Raw genomic sequence first — 17,851 nt, 5'->3', positions numbered from 1 at the left:
TATACATGAATAATAAGAAATCAATAATCATAGTTTTAAAAATTCTCAAAGGCCAGCTATGGCATATAATATTAGTTTAAAATTATTTGGAGTCCCAGATACAAGGGGCACACTTCCAAGTTATCTCCCACAGGCCTCCACTGGCTGCTCACAAGAAACAAAAAGGGAGAGTTGGTGGTGCTAGCATGTAGGAGATGATCAGCTGCTGCTGAGAGACAAGCACAAAGCCCATCCCAAACCTTTCTTTCAAGGACACAAAAGCCTTAAGCTCCTGGATGTACAAGCTGCAAACCTTCTCATCCCAATGGCTCAGGCAAAGATCTGCTGCTACTGGAATAGGGGTTGAAGTAGAAACCTCTGCCCCTGGAGAAAGGGTAAGAAAACTTCTTGTCCCCAGAATTCACACCAATACCAAGCAGAGGTTTCCTGCCACTGGAGTACCTAGTGACAGAAGTCTATTTTGTATCACAGACATACAGTAACTGCTGGAAGCTGCGAATGAAACAGCAACACTGAACAATCTCCTCCAGCACCCCATCCTTGCTTTCAGCACATTGTAAAAAATATCCTACTTCTGGAAGAATATGAAGCCTGTAGAATACTAAAAATTGTAAGAGAAACAACAAAATCCAAACCCAGCTCAACTTCTAGCTAAATTAACTTAACATTGCACACTAATGGCCTGATAAAAAAAGAGGTGTGCCCATTTATGTGTTTAAATATTACTTGAGTCTCTACTGTTCTTATATACATACTGTCCAGTATTCAATGAAAAATTATGAGATACACAAAAGGCAAGAAAGGGTAAACCACTGCTTTAATCAAGAGATAAAGTAATCAAGAGAGCCAGAATCAAAGATGAGCCAAATATTAGAACAGAACTATCAGATGGAGAATTTAAAATAACTATGTTTAATATGTTGAATGATCTAATGAAAAAAATAAATAACATATATAAACATAAAAATAATTTCTTCAGAGAGATTAAAATTATTTTTAAAAAGTCAAAGAGAAATGCTAGAAATAAAAAACACAATATCGGAGATGAAGAATTCCTACAGTTGGATCATCAGTTGGATCGGACATAGCTAAGGAAAGAATCAATGACTTAAATATACCAATAGAGATTATTGAAACTAAAACACAAAGGAAAAAAAGTAAACAAAACCAAACAGTGGATGTAAGAGCTCTGAGAAAACATATGGTCACAATTCATCTAATGTATGTATAATTAAAGTCCCAGAAGGAGAAGAGAGAATAGGAAAGGAGAAATATCTGAAAAGATAATGACTGAGACTTTTCTGAAATTAATGAAAGACCACAAACAACAGATCCAAGAATCTCAGAGATTCTTAAGTAGGGCTTTTAAAAAGTACACATACCTAGACATACTATATTTAAACTGTTGAAAACAAAAAATAAAAAGGAAATATGGAAGGCAGCCAGAGGCCGGCGGGGGAGGGGAGGCGGTTAGGGAGAATTTCAATATAGAGAAACAGATAAGAATTAAGAGTCCACTTTGAAACTATGGAAGCTAGAAGACAAGTGACATCTTTAAAATACTGAAAGGAGAAATTATTTTTTAACATTTTCGGTGTGATAACAGTGCTGTGATTACATACTTTTTTTCTCTCAATAGCTGTTAAAGATTCACACTAGGGATTGCTTCATAATAATCATGGAGGAGGGCTCCCTATGTGGGTCAAGCAAGATTGACCATGAGATGATGATGGTTGAAACTAAGTGATGGACACAAGAGAATATGGTATGATATTTTCTCTCCTCATAATTTTTTTTAAATTTCCATAACAGCAAATCTTATTAAAAAATGAAAAACTTTTTTAAAAGAAGTGGGCAGAAGAGATGAGTGTATCATAGTACATATCCCATTAGATTTCTTCCTTTCTTTCTTTTCCTTTCTTTCTTTTTCTCTCCCTCCCTCCTCCTCCCTCTTGTCCTTTCTGTCTCCCTGTCTCTATCCCTCTCTCTCTTCTTCCCTCCCGCTCCCTCTCTCTCTATCTATTTATTTATTTGCCTCTAATCAACTCTTCTGCCAGCCTTGGATTCACAGTGGGCTCATAGGTCTCCAAACTGGGCTCACAGAGTGCTGCAGCCGCCCTTTCCAGTTACATCAACACAACAAAGCCTACCAGTGCCAAAGCTCTCTTCTCCACACAGGGAGCACCGTCCTGAGTCCATCAGATTTGAGAAGAATCTCCATCCAGCTGGGGTCTCATATACCGGGACCTTCATTGCTTTGGCCACTCTGAAAAATGAAATCCAAGGCAATAGTCAATTCATATATCTCCTTTCCTTTCTTGTCTCAGCACAAAAGTCTTCAGGATCTATTAGCTCTATAACTAGATTTCAGAACATCCTGAACAATGTTGACAGTCTTCAGGATATCAAGCCATAAGGGAGAGAATGATAAATAGTCTGATCCAATGGTTCTCTATTTTGTTTTCTTTATAATCTATAAAATATTAAGTTAATGTATAGAATATTCTGACACTTATGTTCTCCTTCTACAAATGTTCATTTATCTTTGATTTGGGGATCTTAATCTACATTAAAATGGTATTTAGGTTCAGACACTTTGTAATATTGTTTGACAGTATCTACTAAAGATGAATATACACATATCCTGTGAACAAGCCATTCAATTTCCATAAATTACTAATGACATGTAATGGACACAGTGGTGCACCACTCAGCTTCAGTGCTACATGCAATAACCTGAATGAATCTCACATGCATAATATTGAGTAAAAACAAAACAAAACAAAACAATAACAAAGGCATATATACTGTATTGTTCCATTTAGATAAAATGCAAAACCAGTTAAAACTAATCAATGTTATCAAAATTCAGGCTCAGAGGATCAAAGAAGTCAAGTACTTTATTCAGATCTCACAGAAGTAAAGGGCAAAGCTAGAATGTAGACCCGCATTTGCTTAGTTTCTGCTCATGTTCCATTCCCCTACATCATGATGTCTCTCCAAATGTTTTAGTGCTTTGAGAGGTAGATAGATCTCAAAGCATGCTGAGACATTGGCCTGAAGAGTTTTTATCTTTCCCACATGCAAGCAACCAAAACAGAAAAACACCAAATGCCTGCCATCAGCAAGATTTAGTTCTTTGAAGGCTGTATGTAAGTGCAGAGGGTAGCCATGGAGAGGAACCAGTGAGAGTGTCTTTGTAAAGAAGAGGAAGAGAGATGCACATGGGACAAAGGACTCAATGTAACAATTATTTCTTTAAATGTGGTTTATAGCCCGCACCTTTTAGATGTTTGAGTGTTATATCAAAGGTTCTGTTTTCTCCTTATTTCAATGGTCTAAGAAAGATATACATGTTTATATCCTGGTAGGAACAATGAAAGAAATCCTCCAGACACTGTAGAGCAAAGGTAAATTTTCAGAGCCATTAATTTCATAGTCAGAAGCTTAAGGAAGGAGGAATAATTCACACAGAAGCTTTCCAGGGGGAGCACACGATAAAGCCTGGGCCAAAATTAGTTTAGCAAATATGAATGCATATAATTATCAAATAGAATGGGGAACATGGGGCAGAGGTGAGCATGGAGGGTGTGGGGATGTATATCCTCTGGCCAAAACATTCTTGTAGATTCAAAGCCAAGTTGGCAGATCTGAAGGGAGGAGAAAAGATTTCCCCAGCTCCCACCCTCCCCAATTAATCACTGTCAGGAGGTCAACAGGCTGGAGGCCGAGGGTGGATTTTAAAGAACTGAATATTTTTATAACTATAAACCACAGTTGGAGCTATGCAATCTAAGATAACAATGTCAGTAATTAAATCTCAGGATCTTGAGTATGAGTTGATTGTGTCCTAAAGTCATAAAGAAATTCCTCTCCTTCCTCCCTCTAATGAATTTGGGATCCATCCCAAACAGCACTCAGCAGATACCATTCTCCAGATTGGTTTTTGGCAGGAGGCCCTCAGGAGTCTCTGAAACCCTCTGGTACACAAGCTCAAAATCAAGCTGCTTCATGCTGAGGGTCTGCACCCCTGTCTTTGCCTGCTGCCACCATGTTTTGAAGGCACACATAAGAACTTTCTAGGAAAGAACAGATTATGAAGGGAAAAAAAAGAAAATAAACCTGGGCCACAATTTTTCTGCAAGTGGTAGTGAGCCCTAGTAGCCAAAAAAATGGTGAATATAAGCTTCTCAGTGTGGATTTTAAAACTTCTAAAAATGTGGCTCAGGTTGGAAATAGCCTCAACCTATCTTTCTAAGTTTTTCCCATGATACTCCCTACATGCTCCTAAAAAAATGGACCATCTCTTTTTTTGCAATTACAGTTGATATTCAATATTATTTTATATTAGTTTCAGGTATACAGCATAGTGGTAAGACATTTATATAATTTACGAAGTGATCCGGCCAATAAGTCTAGTACCCACCTGGCACCACACATAGCTCTTACAATAGTATTAACTATATTCCCTATGCTGTACTTTACACCCCCTTGACTCTTCTTTAACTACCAAATTGTATTTCTTAATCCCTTTACCTTTTTCACCCACTCCCCGACACCTCTCCCATCTGGCAGCCATCAGTTTGTTCTCTGTATCTGAGTCTGTTTCTAAAACTGGACCATCTATTTCTCAAATATACCCTTGCATTTTTTGTTTACTTCTGAGTCCTTCTTCATGCTTTTCATTTTACCTAGATTAATCCTCCTTTCCAATCTAAATACTTCAAGACCTATCTAAAATGCCCTGCCATCATGAAGCCTGTGGCAAAGGCTACTAGGTGATCAACAAACCCACCTCTTCTCTTAGACACACAGCTGGACTACACCTCCTGACCTCTCTCACAGTTAGCATGTGGCCACATAGTGGAGTTCTATCCAATCGAACTTGAGTGGAAATGACATATACCCTTTTCAGATCTTACTATTAAGATTTCAGATCTTACCATGTTCTTTCTCCTTCTGCTAGCTTAATGTCGACAAGGCCAGAAATCCTAGAAAATACATGTTGAAGATGGTGGACCCACAACATGGAAAGATTTGGATCTCTGAATCATCATTTGAAGCAGAATGAACCACCAATCAGGAAATCCTGTTTTTAACTTCTGATGATTGAGAAACAACCTTTTGTTGTGTTTGATTCATCAGATGTTTTGAGATTAGTTTTATAGCAGAAGCTCCATTATGTTAACACATACAATCCTTCTCGTCGCCATAATTAATTCAAAGTAATCATTCCTGACACTGGGTTTCCTCTAAGTTGGTATGGGTCTTTATGTTCGCATTGTCATTATATATGTTGCTACCTCCTTAATACTTTCCCTCAACACAAAGACACTACCTACCTCTACCACCAAAGTGTTAGAAGTACTTTGAGGTAGAAACTGCAGCTTATATACCTTTATAGCTCTTCAATGAATGTCTAGGATAATACAGCACTTTGTCAGACTTGTCTTCAATAAATTCTGTATATTTTCAGTTGACTAATATCTTATTATTTAAGGTGTGTTGTTGGATAGCAGAACAGAAAGTATCTCTATTTCATGGTCTTTTGTCTTTGTAGGTTCCTAAAAATATAGTTAAGTCATTTCTGCATGTTTTATTTAAATTAGTCAATTAGACAAAGAGAATTTCTCCAGGCATTTAATTAGTGGGGCTATTAAGATGACACAAAGACATTTCTTAGAAATAAGGATCTTAGAGAATTAGGGCAGTGAACAAATGAAAATCAAAGATTTGAGGAATAAAGGTTTCTTTAGCTCATAAAAGAATAGCTAAATAAACAATGACTGATTGCATCAAGTTCATGAGGCATACCCAGCTGGTCTTGGAATCTTACTTCAAGAAAGTTGTAATTGATTTAAAGAGGACAAGATCTAAGTTCTTCTTCCTTCTATTTGTCTTCACCTGTCCAGTTTCTTGAAGGCCAAGCAGGGCTCATAGTTCCATTTTCTATGCACTGAATTTCAGCCCTTTTTTAAAAAGCTTCCACCTGCATAGACTAGAAGATATTTGCATCACATATATCCAACAGAAGACTGAACATGCAGTTTACATTAAAAACAAAACAAAACAAAACAAAACAAAACTCCTATAGATCGGTAGTTTACATTAAAAACAAAACAAAACAAAACAAAACTCTTATAGATCGGTAAAAAAAGGTAGATAATCTTTTTTAAAAAAAGACATAAGTCTTGACCAGGCACATTACAAAAGAGAATATTCAAGTGACAAATTAGTGTATGAAAAGATGCTCAACATCATTAGAAACTGAGGAACTGCAGAGTAAAACTTCAATGAGATGTCGCTACACACCCACAAGACTAGCTGAAAAGAGTGGTACTGCCAAGTGCTGGTGAAGATTTGGAACTCTCACATATTGCCAAGGGAATGCCAATCAGTACCAACTATGGCATTATGTGATATGTTTACACAGGGGAATGGCATAGAACAGAGAAAATAAACTACCACTATGTAGAAATACATGAATGAATCTCATAAACATAATATTGAGTGAAAAAAGTCAGACACGGGATTATATACTGCATGATTTCATTTATAAATAGTTCAAAAATAGACAAAACTGATCATTAACACTGGTCCGGGAAATTATTTTTTGGCTCTGACACCAAAAGCACAAGCATCAGAAGCACAATTAAACAATTGGGACAACATAAACAAAAAGGTATTGCACAGCAAAAGAAACAACCAACAAAATTAAAAGGCAACCTACAGAATTGGAGAATGTATTCACAAACCCCATATCCAATAAGGGGTTATTATCCAAAATATATAAGTAACTCTTACAACTCAATAACAAGAAAACAAACAACCCAATTAAAAAATGGGCAAAGGATCTGAGCAGACGTTATCAAAAAGGCAAGAGTAAGACCCGGTAAGGATGTGAAGAAAAGGGAACTCAGTGCGCTGTTGGTGGGAATATAAATTGATACAGTCACTATGGAAAACAGGAAGTTCGTCAAAAAATTCTGGGTATATATCCAAAGGAAATGAAAACAGAATCTCAAAAGATATCTGCCTTTCCATGTTCTCTGCATCATTATTCACAATAGCCAACATATAGAAACAACCTACATGTCTGTCAACAGATAAATGGATGAAGAAGATGTGGTACTACGTATATACAATGAAATATTATTATTCAGCCATAAGAAAAGAAATCCTGCCATTTGTGACAGAATGGATTAAACGAGAGCATTCTACTAGGCGAAATAAGCCAGACAGAAAGACAAATACTGTATGATATCACTTATATGTGGAGTCTAAAAATAAATAAATAAAGTTGAACTCATAGAAACAGAGTAGATTAGTGGTTGAAGAGGTCTAGGGGTGGGAGAAATGGGGAAATATTGGTCAAAGGGCACAAAATTCCAGTTATAAGATGAATAAGTTCTGAGGATCTAATATATAGCATGGTGACTGCAGTTAATATGTATTACGTACTTGAAATTTGTTGAGAGTAGCACTCTCACCAAAAAAAAAAAAAAAAGTAACTATGTGGGTGATGAATATGTTAACTTGATTGTGGCAATCATTTCACAATGAATATAAATATCAAATCATGTTGTACACTTTAAATATATTACAATTTTGTCAATTATACATCAGTGAAGCTGAGGTGGAGAAGCTAAATCATTGGTGATAGAGGTCAAGACAGTGGCTATCTCTGGGACAGAGGTAGGAAGTAGCAGTTGGAATAGGGAATAAGGGAGCCTTAGGAGTGCTGTTTTGTTTCTTGATCTAGATGGTAGTTCTGTGGGTGTGTTCACTACATGAAAAGTTCTTGAGCAATGTATGAGTTGTGCCTTTTCTTTATATGTATTATACTTCAATTAAACATTTATATAAAAGAAAAAGCCCTTGTAGTATTTATGACTAAGTACATGTTTGAATTAGTCATGTTTATATAATCTCCAGATATAAACTACTGAAAATGGAGTTTAATAGCATTCTGCATATGCTGGCTAATGTCTAGCAGACATTTGACAAAACTAGCCCCAAATTCGTCCTTCAATATTTTCATATCCTTGAGTTCATGCCCAGATCCCTTATTTGACATCTGGCACTCCTGGCTGGAGCTGCTCTGAGGTAAAAGTCTTAACGTGAGTTTGTATTTTAAAAGCATTTCTAAGGCAGGCTACTTCCAAATATGCATTAGGCAGAGTTCAGCCAGGCTTTGTTTTCTGATAGCAATCTTAAAGTTTACTCTTAAAGTCATCTTTTGAATGGAGCAACTCACACTTTCAGGTAAAATAAATATAAAACATGAGGCTGTCATAATAAGATAACCACAAAAGTTTTTCAACCTTATATATAAACTTTAGTGTAGAACTGCTTATTCCTGGGGTCTGTAGTAACTCAGCCTGGTCCAAACCTCAAAATTTGTGTATTAAATGACACCTTACTTGCCTGCCTTATCAGTGAGGTTGTAAGGATCAAATGAAATGGTATATAATGAAAAGAAAATGCTCTGACAACTGCAAAACTCTCACAGAGTTTACAACATTATCACTGTTCTTGATGTTGAATCTTTCATTTAACATAAAGGAAAAGGAATGTATCATTTAAAGAATATTTACAAGAAAAAGCAAAAGATAACTGCATGTCTCGTACTCCCTCTAAACTTACAGATTTGGGCCAGTTGTAAAACAAAGGTGGACTCTAGACCAAGGAGCCTTTACTGCTTGGTTTAGAGCTTCTGTACTTCTATTTTAGGTTGGTATTATCGGGGAAAATAAGATCCTTCCCAGTTAGAGTTTTAACTTTGTTAGGAAACATAAGGCAGGCATATTTCTGAATATCTTGACTTTACATAAAAGAAAAAATTGGCTTTGGTAAATTAAGCATCCAAGAGAAAAATATGTAAAACTGAAACAATCACAGGTTCCCTTTCTTAAGTTAGTCAATAATCTGGAACCCTATGTTTGGGAATTAGCAAGTGTTTGTGTTTACAATCTTAATGCTTGAGCACTTTGATGTGAACTGTTCCCGGTTCTAATTATTTTCAAAGACGAAAAATTGTTGAGGGGTTAGAGCTGGTGAATTTTAAGCCCATGTGTTCCAGCTAAACTGAGAGATAAAGAGTCTGTCAGCTGTCCTTCAGATTCCCATGAGATTGCTCCCAGAATAGCAAAAAGTAAATCATCTTCTTTGTCTTGCTTTTAATTTTTGGCTATGTAGACACCATAGTGAAGCTTAAAAAAAAAAAAAAAAGCCTATATCAACTCATTTACTCCTATAGACAAAAAATAGTAAGAACTGATGCGAGATCAGGAGATAAGACATCTTGCTAAACAAAGATTCTTTTTCTTAAAACCGTTTCTTTGTTTTCTCTTCTGGGTTCAATTAGCATCTTTTCCTGGATGTTACTATAGAAATCTTACTAATCCTATGTCATAAAACAGGAGAAAAGGGACATCTAGGCATTGGACGTTAAATAAATGTACAGTGACTATAAAGATATACACATTCTAAAGGAAGAACAAAGCCCAAAGAAAAAAAAATTAGCATTTGTATCTGCTGCATCACCATTCTACAGGTAATTCCTTAAATAGAGGTACACACTGAAATATCATGGTGTTATCAGTTATCAATTTTCATGAAGCAAACATCTGTTCCTTGCTCTGCTGTTTCATATTGGATTCAGTTTTAACAGTGCCAAAGGGACCTCAGTGTTTGTTCCCAGTTTTCTACAAGCCTAATTACGACCTTACAATGGTTAATTTAAGCCTTTTCAGTCTAAAATTTGACAGTGGAGTATTGGAAATTTTTCCCTAATGGTAAATTAAAGCAAGATTTTGAAAGGAAAAAAAAAAAGAATGAGCAGAATATTCTACATGTTGTAATTAATGTAATTAATGAACTTAATTACATTAAAATTTGTAAAAATTTCTATTTGTCAAAGACACCAAAAAAGGTTAGCCATATATTGAAATATGATATTTGCAATGCATAAAATTGAAGGATTAATAATTAATCTAAATTAAAAAGTCTCATTAACCAAGATGAAAAACTCAAATGACTCAAGCAATTCCTCCCCCCCCACCCCGCCCCTTGGTATCTGTCCTAGAGAAACTAGTACACGTGTGCACATGGAGGTATGGTTCAAAGATATCTATTACAGCACTAGAGAAAAAGAGTAAAATCGGAAGCAACTTAACTGTTTTTCAGTAGAGAAACAGACAAGCTGCGGTTTATTTATACAGTGGCAAATAGACAACCATGGTTCAAGAACTCCAAAGTATAGAATGCAAAAGAATCACAAAGAAGAAATTAAGTATGTACTTCTGTCTTGCAATATTATTTTAGATCTCCACTATTCCAACTACTGTTTCTCCCTTATTAGTCCAACTTGAAAATCTAATGAGATATTCCTGCTCTCTAATAAAAAGTTTCAGATATTTGTAACTCTGAAGAATTAATAAGACTAAATAACTAAATGAAGAGATGCAATATCTGGTTCAGAGAACCCACCAGAACCTGCCAATGCCAGTGGCTACAGTGGAACTTGGAAGACCTACCCTGTCCCATAGCTATACCTATGAAGGCCGAAGGCAAATTCATGTACACTAGCAGTAATCAGCTATAATTAATTAGCCTGGGCATTTCCCAAGATTCTTGGTTAGTGCTTTCTACTTGCATGGATAGAACTCAAGACTTTTTTTTTTTTTTAATTAAGAGATGGTGCTTGTATTTTCTGTACTCTCGCATTTCCTCCTTCCATTTTTCCCGCTAACCTGTTCACCAACATCACAAGAAGAATCCCCCAGTTCTGCATATGATTCTTAATTGAGACTTATTTTCAGCTCCCTTAGAGAGTTTCTGGTTCTTCCACAATAGGAAGACAAGAACCTTTAGGGCTAAACCACTTGAGATTCCAGGTGGACATGCCTGTGCAAAGACACACACAGACTTTCAAGTTGCCCCAGTTTTTCTCTGGGAGTGCAAGCAGCAGCCCCCCATGCTCGTTTTGGAAGGCCATGGAGTCATTCTGCCTATATCACCTCATCAAAGAACTCTGAGCTGTGGCTGTAATGGATGACCCAGGTTGCTGTTTTCTGGGAAGCCAGATCAAGGCATCAGGTAGCTAAATGGTCTCTCTAAACTGGCTCTGAGAAAACAAACATTCGTCAAAGGACACAGGCAGCTACCCCACCTGAACAATACCACATTCAAGACTGCACTTACCCTTCCAAGATTTCTATTCATTACTCAGGATGGGGTTTTCTTTTACCAATAGGTATAAGGGCAGGTTATGCCACAATAATTCTGGTTTAACATTCATCTTTTAAAAAGCAGTTCAGCCTAATGAGACATAGTTATGAGTTCCCATCTAGCTCCACCCCTTCCCAGCTGTGACTTTGGTCAAATTATTTAAACTCACTAAGCCTAGCTCTTTAACCTTCAAAATGGAATAACAATGAATCCCCTTACTCGGGGAGGGCTAACTGGGTGACACTTGAGAAGCTCTAACCAGCCAGAGCAGTGCACACGACACCAGCAACAGCCACTAGCATTGATACTCTCAAGCTGCTGCTTCCTGCCTCCCCTTCCATCCTCCTGTCATAGCAAACTACTATTTTTATAGAGCCTCTTTAAAGCACCAAGCAGCTTCAGATCTTTGCACACATAGTTCACTTAGGCGAGGATACTCTTTGTATCAGAGTCCTGACAGGAATAGATGATACACTTAAACTGAGTATCTTGAGGAGAGTTTAATACAGGACCTATTTACACAGGTGGGGGCGGTGGAGATGGAAGCACAATGGTCAGCACAGTGCAGCAGGGAAGGTAACACCAGGGCAAGCATTACCCCACCTACGGATTCATTCTCCAAATCCAGAAACAGCTGGGTGGAGAGGGCTTCCTGGCAGGAGCCATGACCTTCAGAAGAGGCATGTTGCCAGCACATGGAAACCCTACAGGGAGAGAAATAAATTCCCAAGCACATCCCCTTCCCTCTGTCTGATATCTGCAGTGCTCCCAGTTGTTCAAACTCAACTGAAATCTGAAGGGAGATGAACCAGTTGATACAGTATATATAGATCAGCTTGCAGGACAAAGAGCAGAAGAAGACAGAGGGTCTCGAAAGCAAATGGAAGACACCCAGCACACTCTTCATCCATCAGACTAAAGCTGCTTCCTGATTTGCCAAGTTAACCTGCCCAGTCCCTTCTTTGTGCTGCCACTACAAACCCCACTAGTCACACACTCAGCTCAGGGTATTGCATTAGATGTTGGGACATCTGACTCCCCCTAATCTGTGAGCCTCTGGAGGGCAAGGGTTCTGCCTGACACAGAGCAAGTGCTAAAAGATACTTGTTAATTCCATGTAAGCATCACAGGGTCTGTCAGAACACAGACTCCTCTTACATCTAAAATGTAATTTAGATTCCAGAAATAGGTTCTTTAAATATGAATGGGAGCAAGTACATGAGATCACTGAAAGTTTGGGACAAAATTAAGTTATGGTGGATGAATTTCCAAATGAAGTTAAACAAAGGATTGGCTGAAAAGACTGAACCTTACTTCTAATTATGTGTATGTTAGTTAGTCTACCAAGTCCAGTGCTATAAGTTTATTGTGAGAGTAGCAGGTTATGTTCAAATTGGCCTCTTCTCAGAACTAAATGCTCATTTCACTGTAAAACTTCAAGGAGAGGGTAGAGAAACATTGCTTACATTTACAAGGAGGTCCTCATGGGGCCGATGTTTCATTTACCATATGTTGGAAAACACTAGTTAAGATGAACTGAGAAACATATTCTCTATATGACTATGGCAGGGGTGTGCTTCAAAGGAATTTACTCCCGTTAGACACCTTTGAAGAGCAAGGGAGAAGGAATGGCTCAAATACTCTTAAGTCACATCAGGATTCTCAGCGAGATGCCTTTCCCAGAGAAGTTAGAGAGACGAGAAGTTGGAAGGGCATCCCAGGGAAGCAGAGAGACCATCCTCCAAGCCCTGGATTGCAAGAAGCTCTGAGCTCCGCAGAGAGGGGCAGCCCAGCCTCAAGTCTGTTCCTGGCCTGGCCTGGCCTAGCAGGGACATCTAGGGGCATGGCCAGTGGCTGTGGTTGAAGGCAGGGCTGTTTGGTGTCTAAGTCAGGCTTTCTTCCCCTGAGGAGTCTGATCCTGGGGTTCAGTCCCCAGGAAGCCAGTAGGGGAAGAGGAAGGAAGTGGAAAAAGCAGCTGTTTGCATTCAGGGTGACCCGTGCAGCACTGGCCCCAGCTGAGACAGACTCTCTCAGAGGGCTTAGTTGTCTCTGGGGAACAGAGACCAAAATAGGTTGGTGAGAACACACAGTTCTTGTAATTAATTGGAGAAGCAGAGACTCCCCAGGGAAATAAGTCCACTCAACTGCCCTGTTCTCCTTCTCAGAGACTGCAAGGCACAGAAAGAATATCTGTGTGGATCCATTCCATGTGAAGGCCCCTGCTGGGCCTAAGTGAGAGCTTACGAGAAACTTCCTCACAGTGAGGACATGACAGCTTCTGGACTCTGAGAACCACTGCAGAGACGCAGTCTTGTTTGAGAGGAACAGTCCTCTTTAGGTCAAGATTCCACATCCTACAGTGAAGGGATGACACAGATGAATGGAGCAGTAGGAATACCATTCTCCTGTCCATCTAGGGCTGCAGCCCAATCAGTGCTTTTGTGCTAAAGGTATGCCCTCTTCAGGACCCAACACAGCTATCGAAAAGTGTTGTAGCACACTCCTTTTCTTTGGAAAGAATACTTTAATGTCATCTGCTGAAACATTGTCATAAAAAATATTCAAATGTATCTTCAATGAGAACACTGCCCACTTGGAATGTGAGCCTTTATACAGTGCACACCCTGTGCAGCTGGATGCAGTGACTCTCCATTGCCTTGCTCACCTGAATTCTGGCAGAGAAGAAACTGCCACCCTCAAGTCCCTTACTCATATTCCTACTGTAGCAGGGCATGTGCCACACCCTCCCCAATGGTCATATGACTGAGGGTGGACCCAAAAGCTTTCACAGTCTTTGAACTGTTGAAGACACAGCTTTGAATGACACATTTTATTTTTCTCCAATCACATGCTCTGCCCAATAGCAGTTGGTGGAAACCCTGAGCGTGCACGCGTGTGTGAGGCCCCACTCACATCATACTAAACATATTAAAATGCATCCAAATATCACATAAAAATCTACTTTTTGCTCTAAAAGAATCTCGAAAGGATTTTTATAATTTTGCTTTTGAAATGATGAGGCTACAAGTCACTCATTTAATTAACTACTGGCAATGGTTTCTCGCCAATCACACATACTCAGGAATCCTTTCAAAATGAGAAAATATATTCTATTCATTATTTTCAAGTGTTAAGATAATTTTTTAAATAGTAAATTTAGTAATAAAGTAACAATATGTTGCATTTTAAACACATCAAACCAGGCGGTTAATCATGTTGATGTTGTAATTTTCTTCATTTTGGAATGAATAATGGTTTTCGGTTCTCCAATTTTAAGTCCTTGAATATCAAAGGCCCCAGGCAAGCAGCTGAGAGTGCCAATAAGGGATAAAATGACCCCAGTGCATATGGGCATGTGTGTGTGTGCAAGCATGTATGGGTGAGTGGGAACATGTGTGTGTGTGTGTGTGTGTGTGTGTGAGTGTGTGTGTTGTGGGTAAGGGAGACTGGTGTAATTTGTGTCAGAACCTTAAATAGTTTCTTGCACAATTAGGTTTTAGGGAGATTCTTCATCTTCTCCACTCTATCCCCACAACATTCTGCATATACTATACTCATTTTCAGAAGGTCTTACAGCTTTATTTCTGAACATTCCATCCCAGAATTCTCTCGGCTATCTCACATTTTGTTTGCCAATAGCCAATGCAGTTAATTATGCCCATCTATAATATGGGACACAGATACATGCAATCCTAGCATGCTAACTTGGTGCTAGGTTATTGACTAAATTTATCCAAAAATCTAAAATCAATATTCCGAAGTTCACAAAAAGAAATGATCACTCACTTGTAACAGATATTTTAGCTGGATAAAATATGACAATTGGGTTTTTTTCTGCCATTAAACCAAATGCGCATATTCAGTCCAAACAAAAGTAGCAAAATGAATGACTTCATATGATGTAACTTTATAAACTCACAGTAAGACAACATCTATGGAGTCCCCAGATAGTGTCCTTTAAGGTCTAACCTAGCACACAAGCTTGGACAAGGTTTCTCTCTACTTTTGTCTAGCTGGTGGTGCTTAATTATTCTCATCGAGGCCTAGTGCTTCCCACACTTTCTTAATAATATCTGTTATCTGGGGTACTTAATTAAACATGCAAATTCCTAGTCCTCTCCAATAGACTATCTTCAATTAGTAGGTCTTGGTTAGAGCCCAGGTGTCTATACTTATAACAAGCAGTGTTTCTTATTTCTAGGAGATTCTTATTTCTAGGATGGTTTATAAAAATCAACTTAATGTGTGCTATTTACAAATTACGGTGATCAGTTAACCTATGCAATAGTGTGATATATATATATATGTGTGTGTGTATATATATATATATGTGTGTATATATACACACACACACATAATATATATATACTATATAATAGTGTATATACTGTGCATATATATCCAAAATGTTAAAAATTGCATTTTGATACACATATTGCACAATGTTTAATAAGTCCTCAATATTATGATTGGGGGATCCAGACTCAAATTGATATTGAATATTGGGGTTAGCATAGATATGAGCCTATTGCGTGAGAATATAAACGATGGCATTCAGAGCCTGGCAGGCTGAGGTCCAGCTCTTGCCTCCGCATGGCACCTCTTACGAATGTGTGCAGAACAAATGCCCACCCCCCCACCCCCCACATACCTGTAAGTATTGTGTTGTCTGAAGCCAGACAAGCCTGAGTTCAAAGTGCAGAACTGTCACTTATAATTCTGTGAACTTCATAAGGCAGTTACTTATTCTCTTGCATCTTTGGTCTCTGCATGTAAGAAACTGGAATAATAATACCCGTGGCAGAGAGGAGTTGGTTTTACTTCCTTGCTCACTCCTCATGTAATGCTGCACAGCACAGTGAAACAGGCTTGGACTTCTTGGGTAGGCAAACGTGGGTTTGAATCCTGACTCCACCTTTCACTAACCTTGTGGCCTTGGGTAAGTCACTGTATTTCCATGAGCCCCAGTGTCATCATGGATAGAGATGGGTGGTGGTTGTGACACACAGTAAAGGTACCAGAAATGCAGCCCCGATTTAACAAGTAGAAATCTTTGCCCTGGTTGGGGAAAGAGAGTTTTTGGAGTGCTTCAAATAAAAGTGGCCCATCTATTGGTGATAGACTACAAGGAAATGGGGGATTTTGTATCTGAGAGATGGTTGTGTGGCATCAGGATCTGCTGCCACCCCCTTCCTCACCAGCCACATGGACTGGGACAGACTCTTTCCTGGCAAGGTGCTACATGTGAGCTGAAGGGGCTATAATTTGGGGGGCCTGGCAGAGGGCACTCACAGCTGAGCTTGGCATCAAGGGAGAGTCTGTCCTCCCTTGAAGAGGTACTCCCCAATTTTGCCTTCCAGGGAGTCCAAAGCCTTGCAATTTTCAGACAAGCCATGTCCTCCATGACTTGGTGACACCTCTTCCCTCACTTCAGCTAGCTGACCCTTAATTCCCCTTTAAGTCTCAGCTTCTGGGAAGCACCTCCAGAGCCCCAGAATGAGATAAGTCCCCTCTTGAGGTGTCTAGAGGGCTAGATGCTCACCCCACCACAGGTGCCCCCTTCAGCTCTCCAATAGCACTGTGTAACACCTCTGCCATAGCCCTTTCTCATCATTTGTCCTTGTCCATCTCCTCCAGTAGCTTCTGAGGACAAGGGCTGTGTCTTTCTCTGAACATCAACTCCCAGGACAGGACCAGGTACTGAACAGATACTTGAGGGATGTTTATTGATGGAAAAATGACCTCTGGGCTACATTCTAACAGGGGCAGGAAAGATTATCAGGAATTCAGAGGTGGGGAGATTCAAATATGCAGAGCCCCACCTCGTTTGAGAGTAAGTGTGAGTAGTGACAAGTGCTCCTAATGAGAGTAGAATATGTCTGTGAACAGAACCCTAGGCCTAACTGAGAAGGCAAGGGAGGTCTCAACCAGCACAGGTTTGTTAATGAAATTAGCACCGGGCTTCGGGGTGCTGGATGGAAGCCTCTGGGTGGGACCAGGGCTCTGCAATAAAGGTGCGGGGGGCCTAGAGGGAGGTCACATGCTGGCTTCCCTAAGTGTCCCCTCAACACTCCGCTGGCTTGGATGATGGCCTAGATGATTCGGCTGGCTGGTTGCCTTGGGAGCAGTGTGGCTGCTGCTGGAACAGAGAGGCAGGCATTTAAAGGACACACAAGGTCACGTTTGTCATTTTGACCTATCTTGCAAGTCAAATGTAGCTCAAGAGGGTGGAATTCAAAGAAGGAAGCGAGTGTAGGATTAGCTGCAACAGAGGAGAAAAATCTATGTACCTACAAGTGGAAGTTCCTCCTCCCCTCAAGACTCCTCTTATTTTTCCCTCTTCCCCAACTTAGCTGTCCCTTTCTCTTTGAATTTTAACCCAGAATTGGCATCTGTGTTCTCTTTCTTCTTCACACTTTGGTGTAATAACCCTGGGAATGGAATGTGTACTCTTGAAGAAGGGAGCGGGGATACAGTGTGATGGAGCTAACATTTAATGAGCATCTACCTAGTTCCAGGCACTGTAATGGCTGCTTCCACATACTCATGCACTGAACCACCCCAGCAATCCCATGATGTAGGCATTATTATAATCCTCCTCCTATTCTAATATTTGTTG

The 17,851-nt window shown here is 39.2% G+C and overlaps 1 protein-coding gene across 1 annotated transcript in view; it reads right to left on the bottom strand.

The window, feature by feature from the left end:
• The window catches only part of PGM5 (phosphoglucomutase 5), a 160,222-nt gene that overhangs the window by 63,929 nt on the left and 78,442 nt on the right, over positions 1 to 17,851 (bottom strand). Inside the window, 1 exon segment of the mRNA XM_006918401.2 lies at positions 2,151 to 2,266. Within this exon segment, the coding sequence (XP_006918463.1) occupies positions 2,151 to 2,266 (116 nt within the window).

This window comes from Pteropus alecto, unplaced genomic scaffold (assembly GCF_000325575.1).
Source record: "Pteropus alecto unplaced genomic scaffold, ASM32557v1 scaffold95, whole genome shotgun sequence".
Classification (NCBI taxonomy): Eukaryota; Metazoa; Chordata; class Mammalia; order Chiroptera; family Pteropodidae; genus Pteropus; species Pteropus alecto.
This window is presented reverse-complemented; position numbering and strand designations above follow the sequence as displayed.